General features: G+C 37.7%; 2 protein-coding genes across 8 annotated transcripts in view; one reads left to right on the top strand and one right to left on the bottom strand.

Moving 5' to 3' along the window:
• Positions 1-10,716, bottom strand: part of LOC148353904 (dual specificity protein phosphatase 19-like) — a 30,011-nt gene extending 19,295 nt beyond the window's left edge. For 3 of the 4 annotated variants that reach the window (XR_015852576.1, XM_088352017.1, XM_088352019.1), the window contains exons 1-2: positions 5,060-5,214; positions 4,368-4,601 (exon numbers count right to left, since the gene is read on the bottom strand). Coding sequence is in view for 3 of the 4 variants with exons in the window: in XM_088352017.1 (XP_088208143.1) it covers positions 4,368-4,581 (214 nt within the window). In the remaining variant the exon portion in view is untranslated. Of the gene's footprint in view, positions 1-4,367; positions 4,602-5,059; positions 5,215-9,740 lie in introns of those variants that run through there. The other variant, XM_088352018.1, reaches the window with a different exon arrangement.
• The window catches only part of nckap1 (NCK-associated protein 1), a 33,349-nt gene continuing 18,515 nt past the window's right edge, over positions 9,797-24,630 (top strand). Inside the window, exons 1-7 of one of the 4 annotated variants that reach the window (XM_088352013.1) lie at positions 9,797-10,115; positions 17,932-17,949; positions 22,561-22,671; positions 23,743-23,829; positions 23,911-23,967; positions 24,035-24,177; positions 24,291-24,381. In XM_088352013.1, coding sequence (XP_088208139.1) covers positions 10,008-10,115; positions 17,932-17,949; positions 22,561-22,671; positions 23,743-23,829; positions 23,911-23,967; positions 24,035-24,177; positions 24,291-24,381 — 615 coding nt within the window. In that variant the 5' untranslated portion in view covers positions 9,797-10,007. Of the gene's footprint in view, positions 10,116-17,931; positions 17,950-22,560; positions 22,672-23,736; positions 23,830-23,910; positions 23,968-24,034; positions 24,178-24,290; positions 24,382-24,630 lie in introns of all 4 variants that reach the window. The other 3 variants (XM_088352012.1, XM_088352016.1, XM_088352014.1) reach the window with 3 other exon arrangements.

Genomic DNA, 24,630 nt, shown 5'->3' with positions numbered 1-24,630 from the left:
TTTTTTTTCCTTGGATTACTTTCAACGGGTACCCCAACTCTGCAGGTCTGCATCAAATGATAAGTAGCTTGCTCTGTTTACTCCACGTATGAGCCCGGTATTGCAGTACCACTGGGAACGATGAGATAGCACTGGTTTGTTCAAACCTCACTTTGTGTTTGCTGTTAAAAACGTAATATTGGAATATAATATTGTGAATGTGCTTAATTGCTGTTGAGATTGTCATGATTGTTTTCTGTTTTTAGTGTCAATAAATTTGTTCAAACCAAAAAAAAAGCACTGATAGTTGCTTGGCCCTTGACTCAGATCCTTGACTGGGACCAAGTGTCTCAGCCTAATAGCATTGAAGTGTATCGTGAATTGACTAATAATAGATAGTGGACGATTGATAAAGAATATAAGTCAATGAGCTTATACAAATCCCCCCTGTCAACAGAATAGTTCCTTCAAAAAACATCCATTATTGAATGTGGGCGTATGCGGCTAATATACCAGTGCGGCTTGTGTATGTACTAAGTCAGAAATGCGGTGGGTGCGGCTTATAATCAGGTGCGCCTTATAGTCCGGAATTTACGGTATTACCATTTATTATGTATAATTATGAGTAATTTAAAAGGGGGGGAAATGAAGCAAAACTAACACTTAAAAACATAGAAAACATGAATTCGCTATCTCACTGTATGGTCGTCGCTATTTTAAATGGTGACATGATCCTAAAAGGTGTGACGCAATGGACTCAGAAGAGAGCAAAAAAAGCCCCTATATTCAAAGTCATGAACAGCTTTTGACCGTCAGTAACGATAACGGCGTTGTAACGGCGGAAAAAGTAATGAGTTAGATTGCCCCGTTAATGAAAAAAAAATAATAATAACGCCATTTCGTAACGGCGTTGTTTAAAACGCGTTATTCCCAACACTGGTTCTTAGGGGAAGTGTGTCATCTTGAAATGAGTTTGCTCAAAAAAGCCAAGTAAAAAAAAAAACACTACAGTGAAATCCCAGCAGAGTGATGAATGAATGTTTTTTCACTTGGTGCATGCTCACACTGATTGGCTGACATGCAGGAAATATGAGCGGCAATTCAATGCTGTTAACACTAATGTGCCATAAAGGAAATATTCCATTTTATTGAGGCGAACAGATGCAATAATAATATTGATCCCCACTGACAGTGAAGTGAAGGGTCAACTGAACGTCTACGAAAATAGAATGACTAAATTGAGCTGAGAGGGAGTTCAATGTCAGGATGAGGGACACTCCAACAGAACACAAATAGATGTAAGGCGCTAAAGTTTGGTCTCACCAGGTGTCGCAGTTTTTTTAGTGTCCTTGCTATTTTCCCAACATACTTTAGACCAGCAGTCTCCAGCTGGTGCGCTAAGAACATAGAAGTAGCCAGGGGACAGGTTTTGAAAATAGCTCACCAGGGTTGGGTCATTGCGATTTCCTGGTAAATTTGATTTTTATTTGACATGATATTTTAGTGGTTGACTTCACTTTTAATATGAGTAACAAAAAGTAGCTTTCAGCTTCAAAACTGTGACCACTGCTTTAGAAAATATTTTATACAGGATTATCACGACATTCAGTTGTTGATTCACAGCATATGTGATGGTTATACGGTGCGTGCATTTCTGTTGGTTTAAATTGACTTTGGCTGTACATTTAAAACAATTATATTTTCTAAGAGACATTAGACGAATATGATCTTTAAACTGATGAATTATGCTGAGCATTAGCTGCAATCAAGGTGACTGATTGGTTCAACACATTAAATCTGAATATCTGTAATAAAATGTGTTATAATCATTGAATTAAATGTTTTCTCTCTTTGCATAAACTGAATATTATGCACCAGTATCACATTATACTCTCATTGCCCTGTTTTAATGCAATTGTTTATGATTCATTTTAAATGTGTACCATAAGTTACCATTAAATTATCATTACTCCGTTTCAGCCTCCCCCAGAAAATCTAACCGGATAAATTGTGCCATGTGGTTCTAGTCTATGTTTTTTGGGGTTCAATTTATTTGGTCCCCTTAGGGAAATTCATTTTCACCAACTGTACTGGTGTACATTCCGTGCTGTCACAGCAGAGCGTGCGCCAAATGAACAATTTACAGAACTTGGTATCCCCAGGCAGTTTCCTATCCAAGCACTAACTAGTCCTGACCCTGCTTAGCTTCGAGAGAGCGGGCGTTCTCAGGATAGTATGACAGTAACAAGGTTATAGTGAGCATGAATACCAGGTACAGTATCGACATTGGCCTGATTTATATGAATTAGTCTTACAGTACTTGCATCTTTTTGTGACCATTTTACCTTCAAGAACGAAACATTTGGAGACAAAAATACAAACAACCATTTAAAGGACTGCTATATTTGAATAGATAGTAGAGAACTATATACGCGGACTGGATTGGACTACACAATAATTGTATACTGGGGATCTAGATACATGATTTGGATGAGTGAGTGGGTAATTGGCTAGTTGGTTTGGTGAGTTTCTGGTTTTAGGTCGGTGGGATGGATGGATGGATGGATGGATGGATGGATGGATGGATGGAAAGGAGGGGGATTGATGGATGCTGATCTAGATGGATGGTTGAATAGATAGATAAGGATCTACAGTGCATCTGGAAAGTATTCACAGCGCTTCACTTTTTCCACATTTTTTTATGTTACAGCCTCATTCCAAATTGTATTAATATAATCTCTTATCTCAAAATTCTACACAAAATACTCCATTATGACAATTTTTTTTTTACTTTTTTTGAATTTATTAAAAATAGAAAGCTAAGAAATCACATTTACATAAGTATTCACAGCCTTTGCCATGAAGCTCAAAATTGAGCTCAGGTGGATATTTTTTCCACTGATCATCCTTGAGATCTTTCTACAGCTTAATTGGAGTCCACCTGCAGTAAATTCAGTTGATTGGATATGATTTGGAAAGGCACACACCTGTCTATATAAGGTCCCACAGTTGAGTGTGCAAGTCAGAGCACAAACACCAAGCATGAAGTCAAAAGAACTGTCTGTAGACCTGCAAGACAGGATTGTCTCGAGGCACAAATCTGGGGAAGGATACAGAAAAGTTTCTGCTGCTTTGAAGGTTCCAATGAGCACAGTGGCCTCCATTATTTGTAAATGGAAGACATTTGAAACCACCAGGACTCTTCCTAGAGCTGGCCGGCCTTCTAAACTGAGCGATCGGGAAAGAAGGGCCTTAGTCAGGGAGGTGACCAAGAACCCGATGGTCACTCTGTCAGAGCTCCAGCGTTCCTCTGTGGAGAGGAGAGCCTTCCAGAAGGACAACCATCTCTGCAGCAATCCACCAATCAGGCCTGTATGGTAGAGTGGCCAGACGAAAGCCACTCCTTAGTAAAAGGAACATGGAAGCCCGTGTGGAATTTGCCAAAAAGCACCTGAATGACTCTCAGACCAAGAGAAACAAAATTCTCTGGTCTGATGAGACAAAGATTGAACTCTTTGGTGTGAATGCCAGGCGCCATGTTTGGAGGAAACCAGGCACCGCTCATCACCAGGCCAATACCATCCCTACAGTGAAGCATGGTGGTGGCAGCATCATGCTGTGGGGATGTTTTTCAGCAGCAGGAACTGGCAGACTAGTCAGGATAGAAGGAAAAATTAATGCAGCAATATATAGAGATATCCTGGATGAAAACCTGCTCCAGAGCGCTCTTGACCTCAGGCTGGGGCGAAGGTTCATTTTTCAGCAGGACAACGACCCAAAGCACACCGCCAAGATCTCTAAAGATTGGCTTCCGTGAATGTCCTGGAGTGGCCCAGCCAGAGTCCAGACTTGAATCCGATCGAACATCTCTGGAGAGATCTGAAAATGGCTGTGCACAAACGTCTCCTATCCAACCTGATTAAGCTTGAGACTTATTGCAAAGAAGAATGGGCAAAACTGCCTAAAGATAGGTGTGCTAAACTTGTGGGATCATATTCAAAAAGACTTGAGGCTGTATTTGCTGCCAAAGGTGGATCAACAAAGTATTACGCAAAGGCTGTGAATACTTATGTAAATGTGATTTCTTAGTTTTCTATTTTTAATAAATTCAAAAAAAGTTTAAAAAAAAAAACTTTTTCACAGGTCTCTCTCTGTGTCTTTTAGGTAAAATAGTGATCAGAGATGGCATTAGGATACGGTAACATTGTCATAATGGAGTATTTTGTGCAGAATTTCGAGATAAGAGATTAAATTAATACAATTTGGAATGAGGCTGTAACATAACAAAATGTGGAAAAAGTGAAGCGCTGTGAATACTTTCCGGATGCACTGTACATACGCAACAAGGATAGATAGATGGAAGGACGGACACTACTATTGTTTCTTACCCAGCAGTAAAAAGGGTCTGACCATGCCAACTTGAAGGTCCAGACTTTTATCTTCCACGTATCCACAACCGTTTCCATCCTCCAGCACCTCCACCTGAACGCTGCCATCGGTGCTCCTCTCCAACATCTTCTTGCCCGTCACCGTGGTAACGCGGGTGCACTGTTTCCTTAAGCGGCTTTTAGAGAAGCCCGTGATCTCACCGGACAGGGACATCTCACGGGACTCAAGCAGAACTGGAAGAAATGCAAAGTACTGTTGGTTTGTCTGATACCTTAACCACGATGGTCGTAGGGGCACCATTTCCTATGCTGTGTCTTGGGCAAGTACAGCCTGATGGCGCCCATCCCTTTCAAGGCCCCGGACCTTTAGCGGGTAAAGTGCCTTATCGAATTTGAAAAAAAAAAAAAAAAAAAAACAATGTTAAGAACGAATACCTCCGCCTCCCATTGATCCCCCTTTGCATTAATAATAATAATAATAATAATTTCCTTTGTATTGTCATTCTTTGTAAGAACGAAATGTCGATACACCTGACCCGTTGTACAGAGTAAACCAACTACGTGACAGTAAAAGGCTCTAATTGGTTTATCAGTTCAAAATTATACGTTGCTATCATCAAAATCTAGATAGATGCGTGACATAAGTCAAAACCAAACATAGCTTTGCAGTTGAAAATGATAAGTGTACTTACTCGTCTCGATTAAAACGTTCGTCGTGGCATCCAAAATAAATTTTAAAGTCTCGATCCCAGGTCTTTGTTTTATATGATATAAAATAATCTACTGTCAAAGGATAACCCAGGGCATATGATCTGCCTTACACATTGTCAACTCAAGTACAGTACTAAACTCCAAAAGAATCCGGAAGTGCGTAACGGTATGATGCCTTCGTAGTAAGGTAAAAGTGGGAAAAAAGAAATTCACACAAGGCGACGCTCTTCTCTAATAAATGTCGCCTTATAAAATTGAACACGACAGATAACATTTTGCTTACAAATTCACATTTGAATGTAGTACAATCAAACTGAAATCATTCTAAATCATTCTCTTGTTAAAATTATTTGGGGGTTTTATTCGTTAAGTGCAAATTGTATTGATACGATCTTATGCTCTATTTGTTTACATTTAAATGTTCATATAAATTATTAAAAAGTAATAAAAATCATCATCAAACAAACAAATCATACAAATGAAAGATAGCGTTAAACAAATTATCTAAATGACAATACCAGACAAAATGATAAAAAACGATGTTCACAGTGAAGGATTTCATACATTTGACTATAAAGGATTTTATACGGTTGAATACAAGTTACATTTATTGAGTTTAATGCTGTAGTTATTTACTGACTGTGCCTTTATTCAATGAGCAGTAAAAGTTTAGGGCACCCTGGTAGGAAATATTGTTTGCAGGAATGGCGGGAACAGGACGTAAGGCTGATAAGATAATCAGCACATCCAACGACGCAGAAAGGCCCTGACGACGGAGGACGGCAGGCATTTTTTTGAGAAACGCTCTGTGCTGTTTTGAGTTTTCCAGACATCGCGGCGAGGTGGTGGAGCTCACGTTGGGCTTCATTGGCACGCCCATGGGAGGAGCCGGCACACCATCTTGCGGAAAGACGTGGGCCGAGAGGAGAAGCGAGAGGACTTGAAGAGAGGGTTTCCTAGAGACTCCAACGACACCAATTCGACTAATTCGGCCGTTCACTTAGTTAAATTGTCAATGAAATCAAATCTGCCCCCGTGTGAAAATGTCGGCTTTTCTTGTTCATCTTTTCCATCAAGAAACGAGCGTGCACTGTTGGGTGAATGTAGATTGTGTTTGGTTAATGGGGTCAGATAGCTAATTCGAACAATTTGGTAAACGATACATTTTAATATTTAATTCCCAACAACAGTAGGCCTACTGCTATTTCTTATGGCAGGGGGTGTGGGCTGAAACGGTTTTAGAAAAAGAGTTGTGTCCTAGAAATAGAATACAAAAGCTGGACTGTATAATTTGGTGGGAATTCGTACTTACTTTTGCAATAAAATATCTATATTTTATTTGATTACAATGTAGTGTGCATAGTGTACAAAGAGTCTAGACGTGGCACCCCAGGATAAAGACGTGTAGACCCGACAATATTGCAATCAAAATAGTGCAATGGCATTAGCAGCAACACTGTTCAGAAATGGGAATGAATTAGATATGAAAATAATTATAATTTCTCTATACATCAGGGATGACAACGACCTGGCCTACAGAGAGGAGGTGGAGCAGTTGGTGGGCTGGTGCAGGGACAACAGCCTGGTCCTGAATGTTGACAAAACTAAAGAGATCATTGTCGACTTTAGGAAAAACCAGCCCAACCATGCCCCACTTTGCATCAACAACAAGGCTGTGGAGGTTGTCAGCAGTATCAAGTTCCTAGGGGTGCACATTACAAACAAACTCACCTGGTCCGTGAACACTGCATCACTGGTTAAGAGGGCACAGCAGCGCCTGTACTTCCTGCGGAGGATGAGGAGAGCCCACTTGCCCCCACCCTCCCTCATCACATTCTACAGGGGCACCATAGAGAGTATCCTGACCAGCTGTATCTCTGTGTGGTGTGGAGGCTGCAGCGCTACCGACTGGGGTAGTGTGAGGAGGGTAACGAGGACAGCAGAGAAAATAATCGGGACTACACTTCCCTCCATTCAGGACATTGGCCAGAAGCGCTGCCTATCCCATGCTAAGAACATTACCGGGGACCCCTCTCACCCCCATCATGGACTGTTCACTCTGCTAGCCTCTGGGAAGAAGTACTGCAGTGTGCGGTGCAGGACCACCAGGCTCCGCAATAGTCTAGTCCCCCTGGCCATTAGACTGTTAAATGGTCAATCTAACATATAGTTAACTTAATTCTAAACGGCTGCTAATCTGACTTTTTGCACTACTGGCAGTTTTTTTTTTTTTTTTTTTTTTATAGCTTGCCACTCCTTGCACATTGCTCTCTGCACTATTGTAATTACAGCGTTTTTGTTACAGTGTTAATGTTACTGTGTACCTGACTTGTTAACCTGACTGCCCATTTTGCACATCTGGTTAGCTACTCTTCTTGCACTATCGGCACTATGGTAAAATACTATACGTAGCCAAAATACAGTACAACTTTATTTATATCTGTACATTCAAGGAAACTGAGGGGGTCAGATGCATCGACATTTCGTTCTGTATACACGTGTACTAGAATGACAATAAAGTAGATCTGAATCTGAATCTGAAGAGCAGAGTGAACTTGCAATTGTATCAAAACTTATGGTAATCTTTCAGTCGTTTTAATCGTGGCTCGCCACAAGCAGTGTCATTTTTTGTACAGCCTCTACCATATTATATAGTCATTAAAAACAACTATATAGACAGTCTAAGTCAGGGGAGGTCAACCATTTTGAAGTCGCAGGCCGCACCAAGTAAAAAAATTTGGCCATGGGGCCGGTCCTATTAACTTATCCAATTTTTTTTCATGAATCTATAAATATACATGCAGACATTTACATGTTATATTTCTTTGTTTTTAAATAGTTTCATCAGATAAAGCTGGTCCCTGTTTAAAGCACTTCATTTGGTATTTAGTTTTGTAGTATTATTGTAGTTCTTGTTTTTTTAAGTATTTTTGTAGTATTTCTGTAGTCTTTTTTGACATTGGAGTTTTAATTTGGAGTATTTTGGTAGTATTTACATTATAGTATTTTTGTAGTGTTTCTGTGGTATTTCCCCAGTAGTATTTTGTTGTATTACCATAATACAATTGTTGTAACATATCTGTAGTATTTTTCTAGTACTACTGTATTTGTATTTTTGTAGTATTTCTGTCCTATGTTTCTGTAGTTGTATCTCTGTATTATAGTATTATTGTAGTGGTATTTTGTAGTATTTCTGAAGAAGTATTTTTAAGTATTTCCAGTAGTATTGCTGTCATATTTCTGTAGAATTTTTGTAGTATTTCTTCAGTATTTTTGTAATATTACTGTAGTAGAATTTTGTATTACAGTGTTACTGTAGTCTTATTTTTGTAGTATTTCTGGAGTGGTTTTTTTTATCTTTTCAGAATGAAAGCAAAATTACATATTGGGTCCCAGTTTTTGAGCGCTAAGTTTAATATTTAGTTTTGTATTATGTTGTAGTATTTTTGTAATATTTCTGTCGTATATTTTAAGTGTAGAACACAAAGGGACAATGGGGACAAAGTTGGCACCCGAAAAAAAGCATCCGGATGGAAAAGCTCGACAGGATTAATATGGCCCATGGGCTGTAATTTTCCCACCCCTGGTCTAACTCAATAAACAATGATCATATTAGACCAGTGTTTTTCAACCAGTGTGCCGGGGAACAGTAGTGTGACGTGAAAGCTTGTCTAGTGTGATGCAGGAAATTGTCCAATTTTATCCTAGCATGCCTTTGTTCAGTCTGTTTTGTAACTGTAACCTTAATCCATATCGGCAGCAGATATATATATAGTTATATACAAATTATCTGGCCATTAGAACAGAGTAATATAGTTGATCAATTATTTAGTTTCAGGAAGATGTTTAAAGGAGCTGTACAGAATATTTAATTCTTTACCCGCTTCTGCAATCTCCTGGCTTATGTCATCATTGGGAACTTAGCTTTTGTGTTTCATAGGCATGTACATGCAAGTACATACATTTCTTAGATAGGCTTGTAAAAAAAATGTCTTGGGGTTTGGGTTGGCGGTTGGATAGGAATGTTCAATAAAGCAAAATAATGATAGTAATAATATAAAAGCAAACAGACACAATGGAAAATAAAGCAGAGGGGGTTTTGAACCCATTTGGGCATTGCTTACACATACATATAAGATAACATTCAATACAATTCAATAATCACCTCTTAAGGGCACATTTCCACTGCGAAAATAGATTAAACAATTAAAAACTTTGCACATAAGTTTATTTATCTAAATTAGTTTGCTGTTTCACCTCAAAATATTAGAATGGCAGATATATTTGCTCATTTTAATTATTTTTGTTATTTTTAATGGGAAAGGGGGCTTTCAAATATAGTCAAATAGGTTAAAATATAGTAACCTCCCAAATTACATCAAACTGACCAAAATAAATAACCTGTATTGCTTTCCTTCTCCTGAGCCACAGTAACCACAAATAGTTAAGGAAAACAGATTGTCAATTTAAGCGATATGGTAATTTAACAATGATACTGGTGCAAGGAATTAATGTTTAAACATTTTTTACAGACGATGTGTCTCGACCCTTTGTAATGATAAAAATGTGCAAGTTGGGAAACACTATACTGTACTAGACTAGTAAGTAGTGGGGGAAAACTTCTCATGTGCACGTCGTGATGCGAAAATGCGGTGTACTGACCGTGAACGCCTCACGATGAGGAAACGAGGACGCCTCCTTTCCTCTCATCCTAGTGACCGAGAAAAAAAACACAACGAGCGGCTGGAGCGAGGGTGGGTGGAGTACAGGAAGCTGGTGCTGTGCTCGGCTATCTGATAATGGCCCAAATCTAATTCCAACGAAAAACTCTATACATTGAGAAAACGGGACTGCGGACAGTTGTGATTTTTTATTACACTCGTGCTTTTTCGTTTCTCGACTGATCCGTGGAGATCGAGGAGCTCCAAGATGTCTCGGGGAGTGATCCAGCCCAGCCAGCAGAAGCTGGCCGAAAAGCTCACCATCCTCAACGACAGGGGCATCGGGATGCTGACCCGGGTTTACAATATCAAAAAGGTTCGCACACTCGCATATACTAAGCACGCAGATCAGATAAATTGGACATACATTTAAATGCACCTGAAAACCGGCGTCAATTGAATTAGCGTACGTGAGAAAACGAATGCTTGATTAGCTAGACTTTAGATGTAAAATCTCAACACATACCACCACTATTTGCCAATTCTTACACTTTGAGCATTTAGGTTATTTCATAACGCTGAAAATAATTGAAAAAGGTGGTATTCATGCACGGTATTCGAGCCTATCTATGGGCACGGTTGCGGCTAACCGTTAGCTTGCGGTAATGTTGGTCCCTTGCGCTTGAAATCGAATTATCGGCCGGTTCGACGTCTTCATATTTGACAGAACCTTTAAAATATTCATATTGCAATTGGTTGTTGAAATAACAATGTTGGAGACGTGTACATTTCCACATTTGGCGTATCTTTACAAATGTCGGGGCCTGGTTCAGAGCTAGCGTTGCTTGATGTTTCGTTAATGGCGGAGGGTGTCGGCTAAGCTAGGCTAACGAGCCGGGGCTCCGCCTAACTCACGTCAACGACAAGACCCGGGAGGAGGGCCCAAGCATGGCGGCATCCTCGCGGGATTCCGCTGTCATTCCCCCAAAACGGAGCGAGCCGCTTTAAAACGAGTGTTTTTCCAACCTTTTTCGAGCTAAGGCACACTTTGTTTTATTAAGAAATCTCGAGGCACGCTGTCCGTCAAACATGTTTGGCAAATAATTCTCAGCTCCAGTTTGATTTTATCATGTTTCCTAATTAATGCAGATTATTCATGTTGGTTTATAATTTTGATGTAGTCTAGGAGGTTACTATAATTTAACCTGTTTATTTTCGAGCTTTACAATATTTTATACTTAAAGGTGGGATGTGTCGTGTCTGTTGGCCTCAAAAAGATGAAAGAGAAATAGTTTCTCACATGTGTTATCAACGCCAAACTGAGTTTAAAGAGCCTATTTTTCACCAGCGCCTATTTGCTTTTATTTTACTTTATTAGAGCTGTTCAGAAAATGCAACACATTACGGGACTGATTCAAGTCTAGTCATGTTTATTTGTATAGCCCTTAATCACAAGGAATCTCAAAGGGCTGCACAGACCACAGGTTATTGAAAACCACATTATTATTACACCATGCCCTGATCTAAAACCTACATGAGGGCAAGGAAAAACTCAAAAACCTCATCATGAGGAAACTAAAGTAACCGTGAGAAGGGACCGCACATGAGGTAATCATGGATTTGCTCCCTCTAATCTTTTCAGATTTAGTCCCCCCACAGAACCAAGTTAAAAATTACAAATACATCTCTCTGAGTTAAAAACTTTATGCTAACTCATAATGCTAACAACTCAACGCTACCGGTTCTCTACCAACATCTGCCAGATCAATCACAACTCTTACAATTGCCTTGGGAATTGTCTAGTTACATATATTTTCCTGTACTACCTCATAATTGTATAATTAGTATGTAAAAAGAAAATAAGTAGTAATTAGCTGCCACCTACTAATATGGATAAATGTTATAGTTACTTGGCTGCTCACTGGAATAAAGCAAATATACTAAAGAATGGCATTCTTTTTTGTAAAAATAATATTGGCAATTTTCTGCGGCATTCTAAAAACACTACTTTAAACTGATAGACTAAATCTTGTACTGTATCTTATTACTTTTATTTGAGAAAACTTGGATCTGAGGGACATGTAAATTCACTCATCGAATTTCAAAATTTAAAACATTTGGATATAACAGATGCACCGAAATGAAAAATTTTGTCGGAGACCGAAAAGAAAACATGTGTGTGTATGTATGTATGTATGTATGTATGTATGTGTATGTGTGTATGTATGTATGTATGCATATACGTGTGTATGTATGTATGCATATACGTGTGTATGTATGTATGCATATACGTGTGTATGTATGTATGCATATACATGTGTATGTATGTATGCATATACATGTGTATGTATGTATGCATATACATGTGTATGTATGTATGCATATACGTGAGTATGTATGTATGCATATACGTGAGTATGTATGTATGCATATACGTGAGTATGTATGTATGCATATACGTGAGTATGTATGTATGCATATACGTGTGTATGTTTGTATGTATGCATATACGTGTGTATGTTTGTATGTTTGCATATACGTGTGTATGTTTGTATGTATGCATATACATGTGTATGTTTGTATGTATGCATATACATGTGTATGTTTGTATGTATGCATATACATGTGTATGTTTGTATGTATGCATATACATGTGTATGTTTGTATGTATGCATATACATGTTTATGTTTGTATGTATGCATATACATGTGTATGTTTGTATGTATGCATATACATGTGTATGTTTGTATGTATGCATATACATGTGTATGTATGTATGTATGCATATACATGTGTATGTATGTATGTATGCATATACATGTGTATGTATGTATGTATGCATATACATGTGTGTGTATGTATGTATGCATATATGTGTGTCAATTCTGACTGTTCTATACTTTCACTTTCTTGCTTTAAAAAGTACAGTATAAAATAACAACTGACAGACATGTTTCATTCATTAAATTGTCATGAAACAACCAAAAAAGGCATTTAGGTGCTTTAGAAACTTTAGACAACAAAGTGATACAGAAGAATTTATACTGTTCAGCGATCTAAATTGCAATAAAACAAGCGTGTTCATCGTACTTTGAGTAATGTGTCTGGTTATAATGAAAAATACATTTCTTTATTCAGAAGCTTTTTTTTTCCAGTTTCAATTTTTCTTCATTATTAGCATAAACACTTTTGTGCCTAAAATTCAGTCTATTCCTAGTGTCTACAAATCAATGTCTCTTGACATCCACATGTCAAAATCACAGTTACCTTTTAAAGCTAAAACTAATTTTGAATAAATAAATCATAAGATAAGGTTGAGCAGTAGTAGTCGCAACAAATACAAATTAATATATATATATATATATATATATATATATATTGTACATTATTAAAATATATGTATTAAACTCAAAATTTCAACCACAATGGCAGTTCTTACAATAAAAAACATAAGGCAACATTGTGTTTCCTGTGGTTATCTTTAAAAAGGAATGTGTAACTTTGGCATTGTTGGACATTAAAAAGTGTGTGCTTATTTTAACAAGGTGTTGTGACGAAATACATGTAGGAATTTAAATCCAATTAAAGTTCTAAATTATATCTTTTTTGTCACTGCAGTTGAATAGTTGGGGAAATGTTCTGTCAACTTAGGTGTACTGTTTTGATACTCTTGTCCACCGCAAACTGCTATTATTAAGCAACTTGTAGACTTTTTGGTGTAATCAAATTCAAAATGACCTTGCTCTCACGTCTTTAAGGCCGCTTTTTGAGGGCAAGAGAAGTACTGTAGTGTTCTTCTATGAATAGTCTCTGAGGGCTTATATTATTTTTGAATGAAGGGGTCAATTATCCAAATTTGTCAAAGAAGCCATTTGTCTGTCTTCTTAGAATTGGTCTTTCATTAAATGATATATACACATAGAGGTACAGTAAATCGGTCATGTTAGATAATAAAGTACAGTACTACTTGCTGTCTGTATCCAGGATGTACACAGCGAGCTATGTCAATTCTAAATGATTGTGTTAAAACAGTCCCTTTCATTTCCTCCCATCGTTTTATTTTCATTTTCTCATAGCACCCCTGAGCATGTTTAAATTCAAGTGCGTGATGAAGACTGGCAAGAACACAAAACAGTGCCTATTTTTACCAAGTCCTTGACCTAACCTACTGTTTATAATGGGGGTGTTTGATAACTTTTTGTTCCCTATCCATACCGATAAATCCTGCCTCTGAGATCAAAAACGCTTTCCTTTTAAAATGCATGCTATACTTGAAATTTAACCATACGCAAAATCAAATTGTTTTTATTTGTGTTTTTATTTTTGTTTACTTATAGAATACTGTGAAATTATGAACTTTCGTAAAGATGAATTCTCGAAGACTATGGCTTGCTTTGATCAATCAAACAACCGGACGATTCTTACGATGTCGAGTAACTATAATGACTATAATAACCAGATGTTGCTATGAGCACTATAATACTTACAGATATTGCAGGACATGCCAATGAATATCAGTATAGGTGTGTTCTTTATGTGAAAAGACATGACCTCTAAACATTATACTAGTGCTCCTAAAGCTTAACTAAAAAAATACATACATGTTGATGCATTGAGGGGAAACTAAAGATTTGGCCAATTATGGCCATGAAGGTCTTTTTCTGCGGCGCACGGGAAGCGAATCAGTGACAGTGATGACTTGCCAAAGGAGAACAAAATATTCAAATATGGGCACTACACTTAAAAGTAAAAAGAGTAACAAGTTATGTTGCAATTCAGACAATAGATGACAGATTTCGCCCGGCAGCTGTCAATCTTAATCAACAAACACAGCCAGGCTGTCAATCTTAATTTAATGGCCGTTCGCATACAATCACACGAGTGCAACAAAAACAAAATATAATTCGGCAAACAAAACAAAACCCACTGTACTTACTATAGATTAACTGTCTATATAAACACAACACTGCACACATCCTGAGCCATGCTGGTGATGGGCGAGCTCTCCGGTCTCTCGTGCACATTACGAGGCAGTAAAGAGTAGACACGACCAATAATACCATAATACCTTTTTTATGCTATCAGTCTAAAATTTCTCATGCATCCTGACTTAACAACTTTGGAAGCTATCATTTTGTAGAAATTTGGAAGCCTGATCAGTGACTAATTGATTGACTCTCCCTGAGATGTCAAGTGTTGTCAAATAAAATCCTAACTGACAAATCCAGCGGGATTTTTGTCTCTTCTTCTAAATTGGCCTTTTCTTAAAGTTTGGCTTACACTGCACAATTAAAGTCCCAGACCAAAATGCTGTTCATCCATCAATGTCGGTTCGTTGAAAGGCACAGAGTCCAAAGTTGTTTGGGTAGACTGTTTTCATGATTGTGTCTGGCCATGACTTTTGAGTATGTTAGAAATTTGCTAATTCCATATATCAGTGCATGTTTTGCTGTTGTTACTGCGCACATTTTGGGAGACTGGCCACACCCACAGTTTTGAAGCTAATGGAGTGCAAAAGTGCAGACCTTGCATCGAAGGTTTAGGCCAGTTTTCCAAGCACTTTGTTGTGATTTATTTTGCCTATTTATCCTGATAGTTTTTTCTCTTTTTTTCTCTTAAGTCTTTATTGCATGTCTAAACTAATTGCATGCACGTTTTACAACATTGATATCAATGACTATTCTATTCTATTGATACTTTTTTTTCAAACATACAAAGTTCAATTAACTATTTTATGTACCTTTCAATGAACAACATTATACAAACAATAAAACAGGAATTAGCCTTAAACCAACAACACAAGCTACAATATATACAGTGCATGAACATTGTGAAGACTAGATAGTTAGCTACAAATAATTGTTATTCAATCTGACAATTTTTTGTAGTTGCCCAAGGATTACTTTGTTACATCTGTGACTTTTGAGATGTGAGAACATTTAAAACTTCCAATCTTATACAAAGTAGCTGAAAAAGATAACATTGGGACAACCTCAAGCACTCTTAACCATGTTTTCTAATCAATGCTCTGAGTAGTAATGTTTTCACTACGCATTTGAAGATTAAGTTGCAGTTAAACATCTCTCAATTATCCAGTTTTTCACATGTTAGTCCTAGTTGTGTGTAATAGTTTGCGTTCCTAATGCCATAACCCCCTGTTGCCCCCATGTTGTGTGCTTTGTTACCCAACTGTTCTGGGCTCAACTAAAGGCCTCCATGCTGCAGCGAATGTTCCAGAATAAAAAGCAGGCTTAAGGCTGATATGATGATCATAGGGCATTTCTGGGGTTGTAAGCAGCCATTATGCACATGTCATCAGTGAAAAAAAGATCAGATTAAATCAAAATACTATTACTCTTAAGGCAAAAATTACCAATGACAGTATCTGTACTGTATATTTTTAATTACCATACGTTGTTTTTAAAAAGGCATTTTCATTTCAACACTTACTTTCTGCTATTTTCTTTTCAGGGAACATTGTTTTACTTCCAATTGAGTGTTTTTGTTTTTATAATAGCAATTATTACTACGTGAGTCATATTATTGAAACAAATAACGTGACTATTAGAGTGAAATTTTGGGCTTTTCTTAACCTTTTGTATTCTTAATAGAAGATAAAAATATATACGGACCACCAATTAAAATTCCGTTTTCAGTAAACAACAAAGAAAAAAATGTGCTGTGTCATCCATCCATCCATCCATCCATCCATCCACCCATCCATCCACCCATTTTTACCAGCTCAGTAGCCTAGATGGTAAGGCGCCCGCTTTGAGACTGGGAGGTCGGTGGTTCGCGCCCCGGCCGAGTCATTCCTAAGACTTAAAAAGTGGTCGGCGGCGCCCTCTGTTGGCTGCGGCTGCATCGGCTCGCTACAACGGGTCAGGTGCAATCGACATTTCGTTCTGTGTACATTGTTACACAGAATGACAATACAAGGAAATTATTATTATTATTATTACTATCCATCGCAAGTGAGACAACATGAAAGTGTTCCCAAGAGAAAGTCATAATGTATACAGCTAATTTAGTATTGTAGCATTGTTGCTCTTTGTAAGGAGTCTTTAATGTAGTAAGCCTAAGGACCTCTGCGTAACCCTTACATTGCTTCCAAAAATAAGCTGTTGATGGTTCATTGTGATTTTCTGGGAGAATTAGATTTCTAACTGGCATGTTTTAGTGGTTGACTGGGCTTTTATTTAACATAACCTGTAAAAATTTCAACCTGGTATTACCATAATAACATAGTAACATCGTAGTAATAACTTGACAGGATGGTATTTTAGAAATGCATATATAACTAGTAGCCATTTGTTCTAATTAGTAATAAAGGCATAGATATCAGCTTCAAAAAGGTTTGCGTCCATCAAGTGTTATTGCTGTTTTTACTCAAAAGGAGTGTTTAATACGAAGTGTGAAGTTTTTACCAGGTCATGAAATTCTCGTTCAATGTCGACTGAGCGATGATTGTTACTCAGAAACTTATTCTAATGCCCCATTGTGGCCAAGACAAACGCAGAGTCACTTAACATGCATAATGAAAGCAAAGCAATTCTACCCTTTGATTGGCTGACACCGCTTAAGTCAAGATTCTACAGTAAGGAGGCGAAAAACTAACCCCAAGTGGACTAAAATAACATGTGCACCTCACATGCACAAAGTAAAATCCTTTTTTATTGAATGAAGATGTGATACCCAAATTACACCCCCTTGTAATTATTCAAGTAATAGAGACATGAGCTGCAATGCTGAAGAAGGACATTTAGCAGCAGTCAAGTGGCCGGCGCATGGACGCTGAGGGAACTCTCAATGTCTGCCAGTTACTAGGCAACAACCTTCCCCAAAATGTAAATGGAAAAGTGCAAGGGCTTAACTTTGTCGTTACGGTGCTGAGTGTCGTTCATATTACTTGGGCACTCAAAATGGATGTGTTACTTCCCGGTGAGTGCGTAGGTACTGGTAGGGATGCTACCCAGCGGGTTAGAGGCAAATCAGCGTGTGTTAAGTGAGTGATAAGTGAGTGATCGCATGCTCGCGCGGCGTGTGTCCTTTTTAATCTGTTGTTATTGCAGCAACACGTTTGTAACAAAATGCATGTGTGTCTGTGTGTGTGCTGAGCAATTTGCCTAGGTGGTTTTGATTTCCTTCTCTTCTTCTCTCCGTTCCAATGCTTCCCCCTTCTCCTATGCAGCAAGGACAAGTTTGGAAGGTTTGCAAAGTTTATCGCCTTCCACTGATGAACGTCCCACCCGTCCTTTTCCTTCCTTTTGCCCTCCCACCCCCAACCATTTAACTCCTTCATCCATCCCACCCTTCTCTTCCTTACCCTCCCGGCTACATGTACTTATCTGTTGGTCCTCTGTGCTTCTTCATGTCCTAATTAATGGTTGTGGACTCCGTTCATGTGTACTTTAGAAGGAACATGTTTGCATGTTTTGTGAAAGATTAAAAAAGTAAAGCAAGTTAGTAAAACTGCAATGCAAGTTGATGATTCGTTCATTTTGGTCATTGATTTTAGGACGTTTTCAGACATTTCATTTTGATTTACAAAAGAAAGAATTTAATGTGAGGCTGATCGCCTTGGCCCCCCCAAAAATCGTTATTTTTATTAAGTTTATTTTGGCGGGGGGAAAGACAATATAAATACCTTTTATACTGATAAACCCCACCAAACATACACTTTTAAGTTTTACTTTTCAAGTCAAGTCAAGTTGTGTTTATTTGTATAGCCCTTAATCACACAGAGTCTCAACACGTTTTACCAAATGTGTACGTAAGAATAATTGATTTTAAATCAATTCTCAGCAAAAATAACCTTATAGGTTCTGTCTAGCCCTTGGTTGAATGCCACAATTTTCTAGTAGGTAACTATTGTTTATTAATGAGCACCAACTTTGAGTAATTCAAATTAAACTCTTACTTATTATTTTCAATTTCACGGATTAGCAGGTTTTTTAAATGGCTCTGTCTAAATGAAATGAATTTATTTTTTTGTCCAGCCTTACTAATAAGGGAAACAATTTTACCCTGTTTCATGCACAACTGTAACACCATTTGTTGTCACGGTAGAAATAGTTTTACAACAAAATTTACAGTATGAACATCTTGTATTGTTCATTTCATTTGTTATAATTAGGCTTTTGGGATGAAATTCTTAATTTTCACCCCAAAACTCTCTAGCTAATTAGTTTCGAGTACAGCAACCATAAAAACTTGTGTATTACCAGTTAACTTCCTTCTAATGTTTATGCTTGTAGGCTGCAACAAATAAAGTTCCAATAATGCAGTCAATCTTTTAAGAGAATATGCAAAATCTCTGCTGAAGTGTCACGGCAATAACTTCTGAAATACACACACTGTTTTGAAAAAACAAGTTGACATGATGGTAAAACAAAAAGTTGGCGGGAAACGCATGTCTAAGATATTGGTGCAGAACAAATAGTCCCTCATATCTACTGCAAATGTTGTATAATAAATATACCACAAAAGTACAACAGCGCCACTAGTTCCACAGAGTGCACTGCAGTCACTGTTTTTGAAGAAATGTTAACAAAATAATTGGGTAAAATGTCATGAACACCGGCTGATTCTTTTTCTTCCTTGATAGCCACTAAACATGGCTTTGCTACAGACACTTATTCTTTAAAGTGGTAATGCCAAATTTCCTGAAAGTCACATGAACCGCTGTTGAGCATAGGAAAGGTGACCATCCAAAATGGAAAAAAGGTTGTGCTCTTTTCGCTGCATAATGCAAAATATCTCATTCAATTACTAAATCAAACAAAATAATCATTATAATAAAATAAAATATTGGATGACTGAATTATAATGTAAACTTTTGACTTGTCCTCCAAATAAATGCCTCTCATAGATGTTTTTTACTCTTATGTTTGAATAAGGAAATGATAATAACTAATTTAAAAAAAAAAATCGCACTTCGAAATTAAGTTTGCAAATGAAAGCAGTGTAGTGACAAAGATGAGTGGCATGCCAAAATAGTGACACTAACTTTGCCAGGTTCAGGATCCTGTTCACCATTGGAGCGTGTAGTAGCATGCATTATTTTGATCAATCAAACTTCACCCCCCGAAAATTTAAATACCCCAAAGATTACATTCACAAATAATTGAAAAGGCTAATCGTAGCTAGAACTTGCTTTGCTGACGTTTGGACAACTTCAAAAGGCCAATGTTAGCTGCGAGTAGAGACGAGATGAAGTTCTATTCTGGTATCCGAGCAACCGCTTCCACGCCCTTCCCCCACCACTCCCACTTATTCCCGAGCCCTCCATGTATTGGCTACACCGTTCCCTCATTCCTTATTTCCATCCATCCTTCCACTATTCATTCAGGCACACAGCTTTACGGATGTATTCTAGCTCTCCATGTCAATTATATCCTGCAATTGTAGTTTGGATCAAATTGATGCTAAAATCGACTGCACTTGGTAGTAGCAGATATCAACTTGAGCATTCGAAGCTCTTGCATGTGCTAGTGGTCGACACCTGCAAAGCAGAGTCTATAGCAGGTGTTTCCATCAAATATGGAATGTCTTAACTCATTGACTAAAATGCATGCGAGAAGCTCCTGTGCCATGACATTGCATCCACAAAATGTTTGTCGTCAAATTTGATTTCACTCAAATCATTGGAACAGAGAAAAGAGATTGTTTCACTTTAGGATGACTGCTCAACATGGTGTTTGCTGGTACTATTCATGTTTTGTTTTTTTTTTGACCAAGTGAGTGTGACCGAGAGAAAAGTTTAATCTGAATAGACTGTGCTGAGATCAATTGGCTACAGACTCGCATCTTAAAAGCTCGTCTGTTGTTGAGTTGGCAAGCAAACAGACAGTAGAGGCCCAAGTGTGAACAGAACTTTTTTTGTCGGTTCAAAAGTGAATTGGCTTTTGTTAGTGTTTTTTTTAATTTTATCCAAATCGTTTTATTGGCAAGCATCTGTTTTTCCTGTTTCAGGGTAACCGTTACATGGTGTCTTTTATTGTTTTGTTTTTTTTAACAGTACTAGTAAATTAATTAACTTAAAAGAAAAGTTATTGGTGAAGCTTGCTTGTTTTTTTTTCTTTTTCTGGGCTCCTTAGTTAGGCTCTTTGCAGAAAACGTCTTAAAGTTAGTGTAGTTAGCAAGCATTGCTTTATAGTTAGAATGTTTTCATGGTTTTCATGAATGGTGTGTTTACATATTTGTGCTTTTTTTTCCTTGTTTTTTTTTAAGCTATTTTGGTCGTTGCTTGATCGACATAACACAATTGTGGGTGTAGTGTTAAAGTAATTAGGTTATGCATGCACCATGTTAATGTTATACTTTTGTACTATACTGAAGTTTCTACTACTACTACAACTAATGATTTTACTACTCCTACTTAATCCAAGTCTGTCGATGGCACATGCATGCACCACAGCTTGCTCACCATTCACCACTACAAACCCCCATGATGCATGAGCTCTGTCGCTTCCCACCATTCAGAGGTCTACTTGGCAAGTCACTGATGGCAATTATACACAGTGCCATTTGTTATAGTGGAGAAAGCTGTAAATTAAATTTTCAGCTACAACTTCTAACATTCTCTTGTGGTGAGTTTGTTTACAATCAACTAAATGTGTAAGGTTATAGTTGTAGTAGTGGGAAGGTGCTCCCATGTACCCTATTTCCTTAAAGAGTGGCCAAAGACGTAGATTCACTCGGCTATAATATTAATGTTGGTATGAGAAGGCAGAATATTTTAAATTATACAAAAGTTGAAAACAGAAGCAATACAGGAGAAAATTGGCAGACATAGCACACATGCATCATTGTAGGTACACAGCCATCATTACAAAAGATCATTAATTCAGCACCGCAGGGAAGTTGTTTACAAGTGCTAAGACTTTACTCCTTAATTCCGCTGAGAGAGTTTACGTGCTTGTCTGGATGCAGCTGTTTTGGTCAGTGAAGGGGCGATATTAAACTTTGATCAGTTTTTTTCTTAAGTGTCAGGCATTTATTTGTCTGAAGTACGGCCGAGCAATAAAATAAATACGTTTAATTAATTAGCCGTTTTTTAAAATAGACAATTTGAAAATTGGTTCAATCGTGAAATCAAGTAAGGAATTTAAGCGTTTTATGAATCAACCAAAGCTGGTGATGACTATTAAACCTTTTGGACTATTGCTGAATGGGATGATTCATAAGACATATTTACAGTAGATGCTACCTAATTGTGGTTGGGAAAAAAACTGAAAAGATAACAAAAAATGAATGTTAAGAGAATGTTTAGGGGAATTTAGGATCTGTTATTTTTGCCTGAGTTTTTTTTTTTTTGCATAGGATGTTTTGGTGACAGTGGTGTGTTACAGTAATTATTTTGTTTAAAATGGATAAAAATGGTGGCCCAAACTAACAGATATAATGTAAGATATCAACTTTTGGCAAATTAGCCATCCCAAGTCAGAAGTAAATGATGCCTAGCTATGATTTGAGGAAATATGTCAATAGAAATCGGCTTTTCTTAAACTTGAAAACCACAGACCGACATGCAGAACTTTCCATTTTGGTCATGCAGTACAAAATGGAAATTTGCCTATATGCGTTTTCTGTTGGAATGTGCGTCTTGTGTGTTGAATGCAGAGAAAGGACGTCAACCTTGCGTCTGTTTTCCATCTGATCAATTTGGACCGGTTTCATCCACCTACTATGATGTACCAGTGTCCATGTTTTGAGTATCATGCCCAATGAAGCTAGTTACCACATGAAAAGGCTTTCATCAAAAACAAACAAAAAGCAAATGTATAACCTTTACTTTTATGTATCTCCTCGCCCTCAGGCATGCGGAGATCCCAAGGCCAAGCCTTCCTACCTGGTGGATAAGAACCTGGAGTCTGCTGTCAAGTTTATAGTTAGGAAGTTCCCCACAGTGGAGACGCGGAACAACAACGTGAGTGCGCCTGCAGCTTGATTTGATTTGTTTCCCCGAGTGTCCATTATGCCAACAGTTTTTTTTTATCTCTAAGGAAGTGTTCCCTCCAGATCATTGGAGATGCTAGAATACAGCTATGTGTTTTTATAACACATTTTTATGATTATGCCTTTGTTTGTCTGAAGCAGTCGTAAAACCGGTGTTTAGAGAGAAATGTGCAATTCACTCTGAAATACTTGAGGAAAAAAAGTGTGTTTTTGCCTGTGGAGGCTCACTGCTTTGCAATACCAATTGTTTCTTTAGCTTATGGCGTGTGTGTTTAGACAAAGCACCCATTTGTGTATGTGTCTGGCTAACCGCTTTATTCAATATAAATGTGCAAAAATTGTCTCTTACGTTGTTTTCTGTTTCTGTGTGTGTCTGCATGCTAATCCTGGCTTATTCCTGGACTTGTGCTTTTTGGTAAGTTTATTTGTGTATATTATTTGAGTTTTGTTGACTGCAGTGATTTTGTTTTCACATGCTTTGAGGCTAAATTGGTCTCTTTGCTTTGCCTGGCTGGCCACATTATTTCTTATTTCTTGCATCCTGTAGTCTAGCTAATCTACTTATTGTCTCTGGAAGCAATATGCAGTTGTTTTACACTGCGTGTGCAAACAGATTAATATTTCTCATCAAATGCAGCATCCGAATATAAATACTGGTCCTCTTATATATGTCACAGAGTGAGGAGCTATATAGGGTGGCCATCCTGACGTAACGGTCACTTAGGGTGAGAAAGGTTTGACTGTATTCAGGCAGTTGCAGCACTGACCGTTAAACCTAAAATCAAGGGCAGATGAAAACAACAGCACAACCACAAACATCAAAGTCCAGTATCCAGATTAAAACCCCAACTGCACACAATACAGGGTTTTGCTTGACTTTATGAATGTTGCCTCACACATATTTTTGTAGCCTCCATACATTTTATGAATATATTTTTTAAATTATTAATGAATTAATGAAATAAAGTGTTGAAGTCCATTATGGTTAGGTTGTGTGCATTGATTCTGATCTCAAGACTCGAATGTGATGTTACAGCAACAGCTGGCTCAGCTGCAGAAGGAGAAGTCAGAAATTCTCAAGAACTTGGCTCTCTACTACTTTACTTTTGTAGATGTGATGGAATTTAAGGTTAGAGGTCACCTCAGCTACATATTTAGCCGTTGATGTTTTTCAGAATGCTATAATGGACACATTTTTATGCTTCAACAGGACCACGTGTGTGAACTCCTCAACAGCATTGACGTGTGCCAAGTTTTCTTTGACATTGTAAGTGATCTTTCATCTCTAAAATGAATCTTCTGTCTCACGATTGATGGATTTTGTTTTCGTTCAGACGGTGAATTTTGATCTGACCAAAAACTATCTAGACCTGGTGGTGACTTACACTACGCTCATGATCATATTGTCACGCATTGAAGAGAGAAAAGCCATCATTGGCTTGTACAACTATGCTCATGAGATGACACACGGAGCCAGGTGAAAAAAAACACATTCAAGACTTTAATCACATTCACTTATGTGACTTCTAATATGTGTGTGTAAATCTGACTCTGTGTGTGTGTGTGTGTGTGTGTGTGTGCGTGTGTCAGTGACCGTGAGTACCCCAGGCTGGGCCAAATGATAGTGGATTATGAGAACCCCCTGAAGAAGTTGATGGAGGAATTTGTCCCACACGGCAAGGTAGTCTCAATTAAATCAAATGAATCATTGATTCTTTTCCTAGCTGTGGAATAAAAAGCTATTTTCACATCTAGTTGTGATGGATTTTCTAAAAGATACAGACTCCCAAGGGGTGCACTAATGCCATTTATTTCAGATTATGAAAAGGGTTCTTACTTTGGAATACTGATGATACAATTTACTGGTAATGCCACAACGTTTTACACTTAAGATGAAGACGTTTTTTTAAATTCAAATAGTGTTTGAAAA

Source organism: Urocampus carinirostris, chromosome 13, assembly GCF_059441175.1.
Source record: "Urocampus carinirostris isolate Australia breed hairy pipefish chromosome 13, RoL_Ucar_1.0, whole genome shotgun sequence".
In the NCBI taxonomy this organism is placed as follows: domain Eukaryota; kingdom Metazoa; phylum Chordata; class Actinopteri; order Syngnathiformes; family Syngnathidae; genus Urocampus; species Urocampus carinirostris.
Note: the sequence above shows the minus strand (reverse complement) of the source record. Positions and strands in the feature narration are given on the sequence as shown.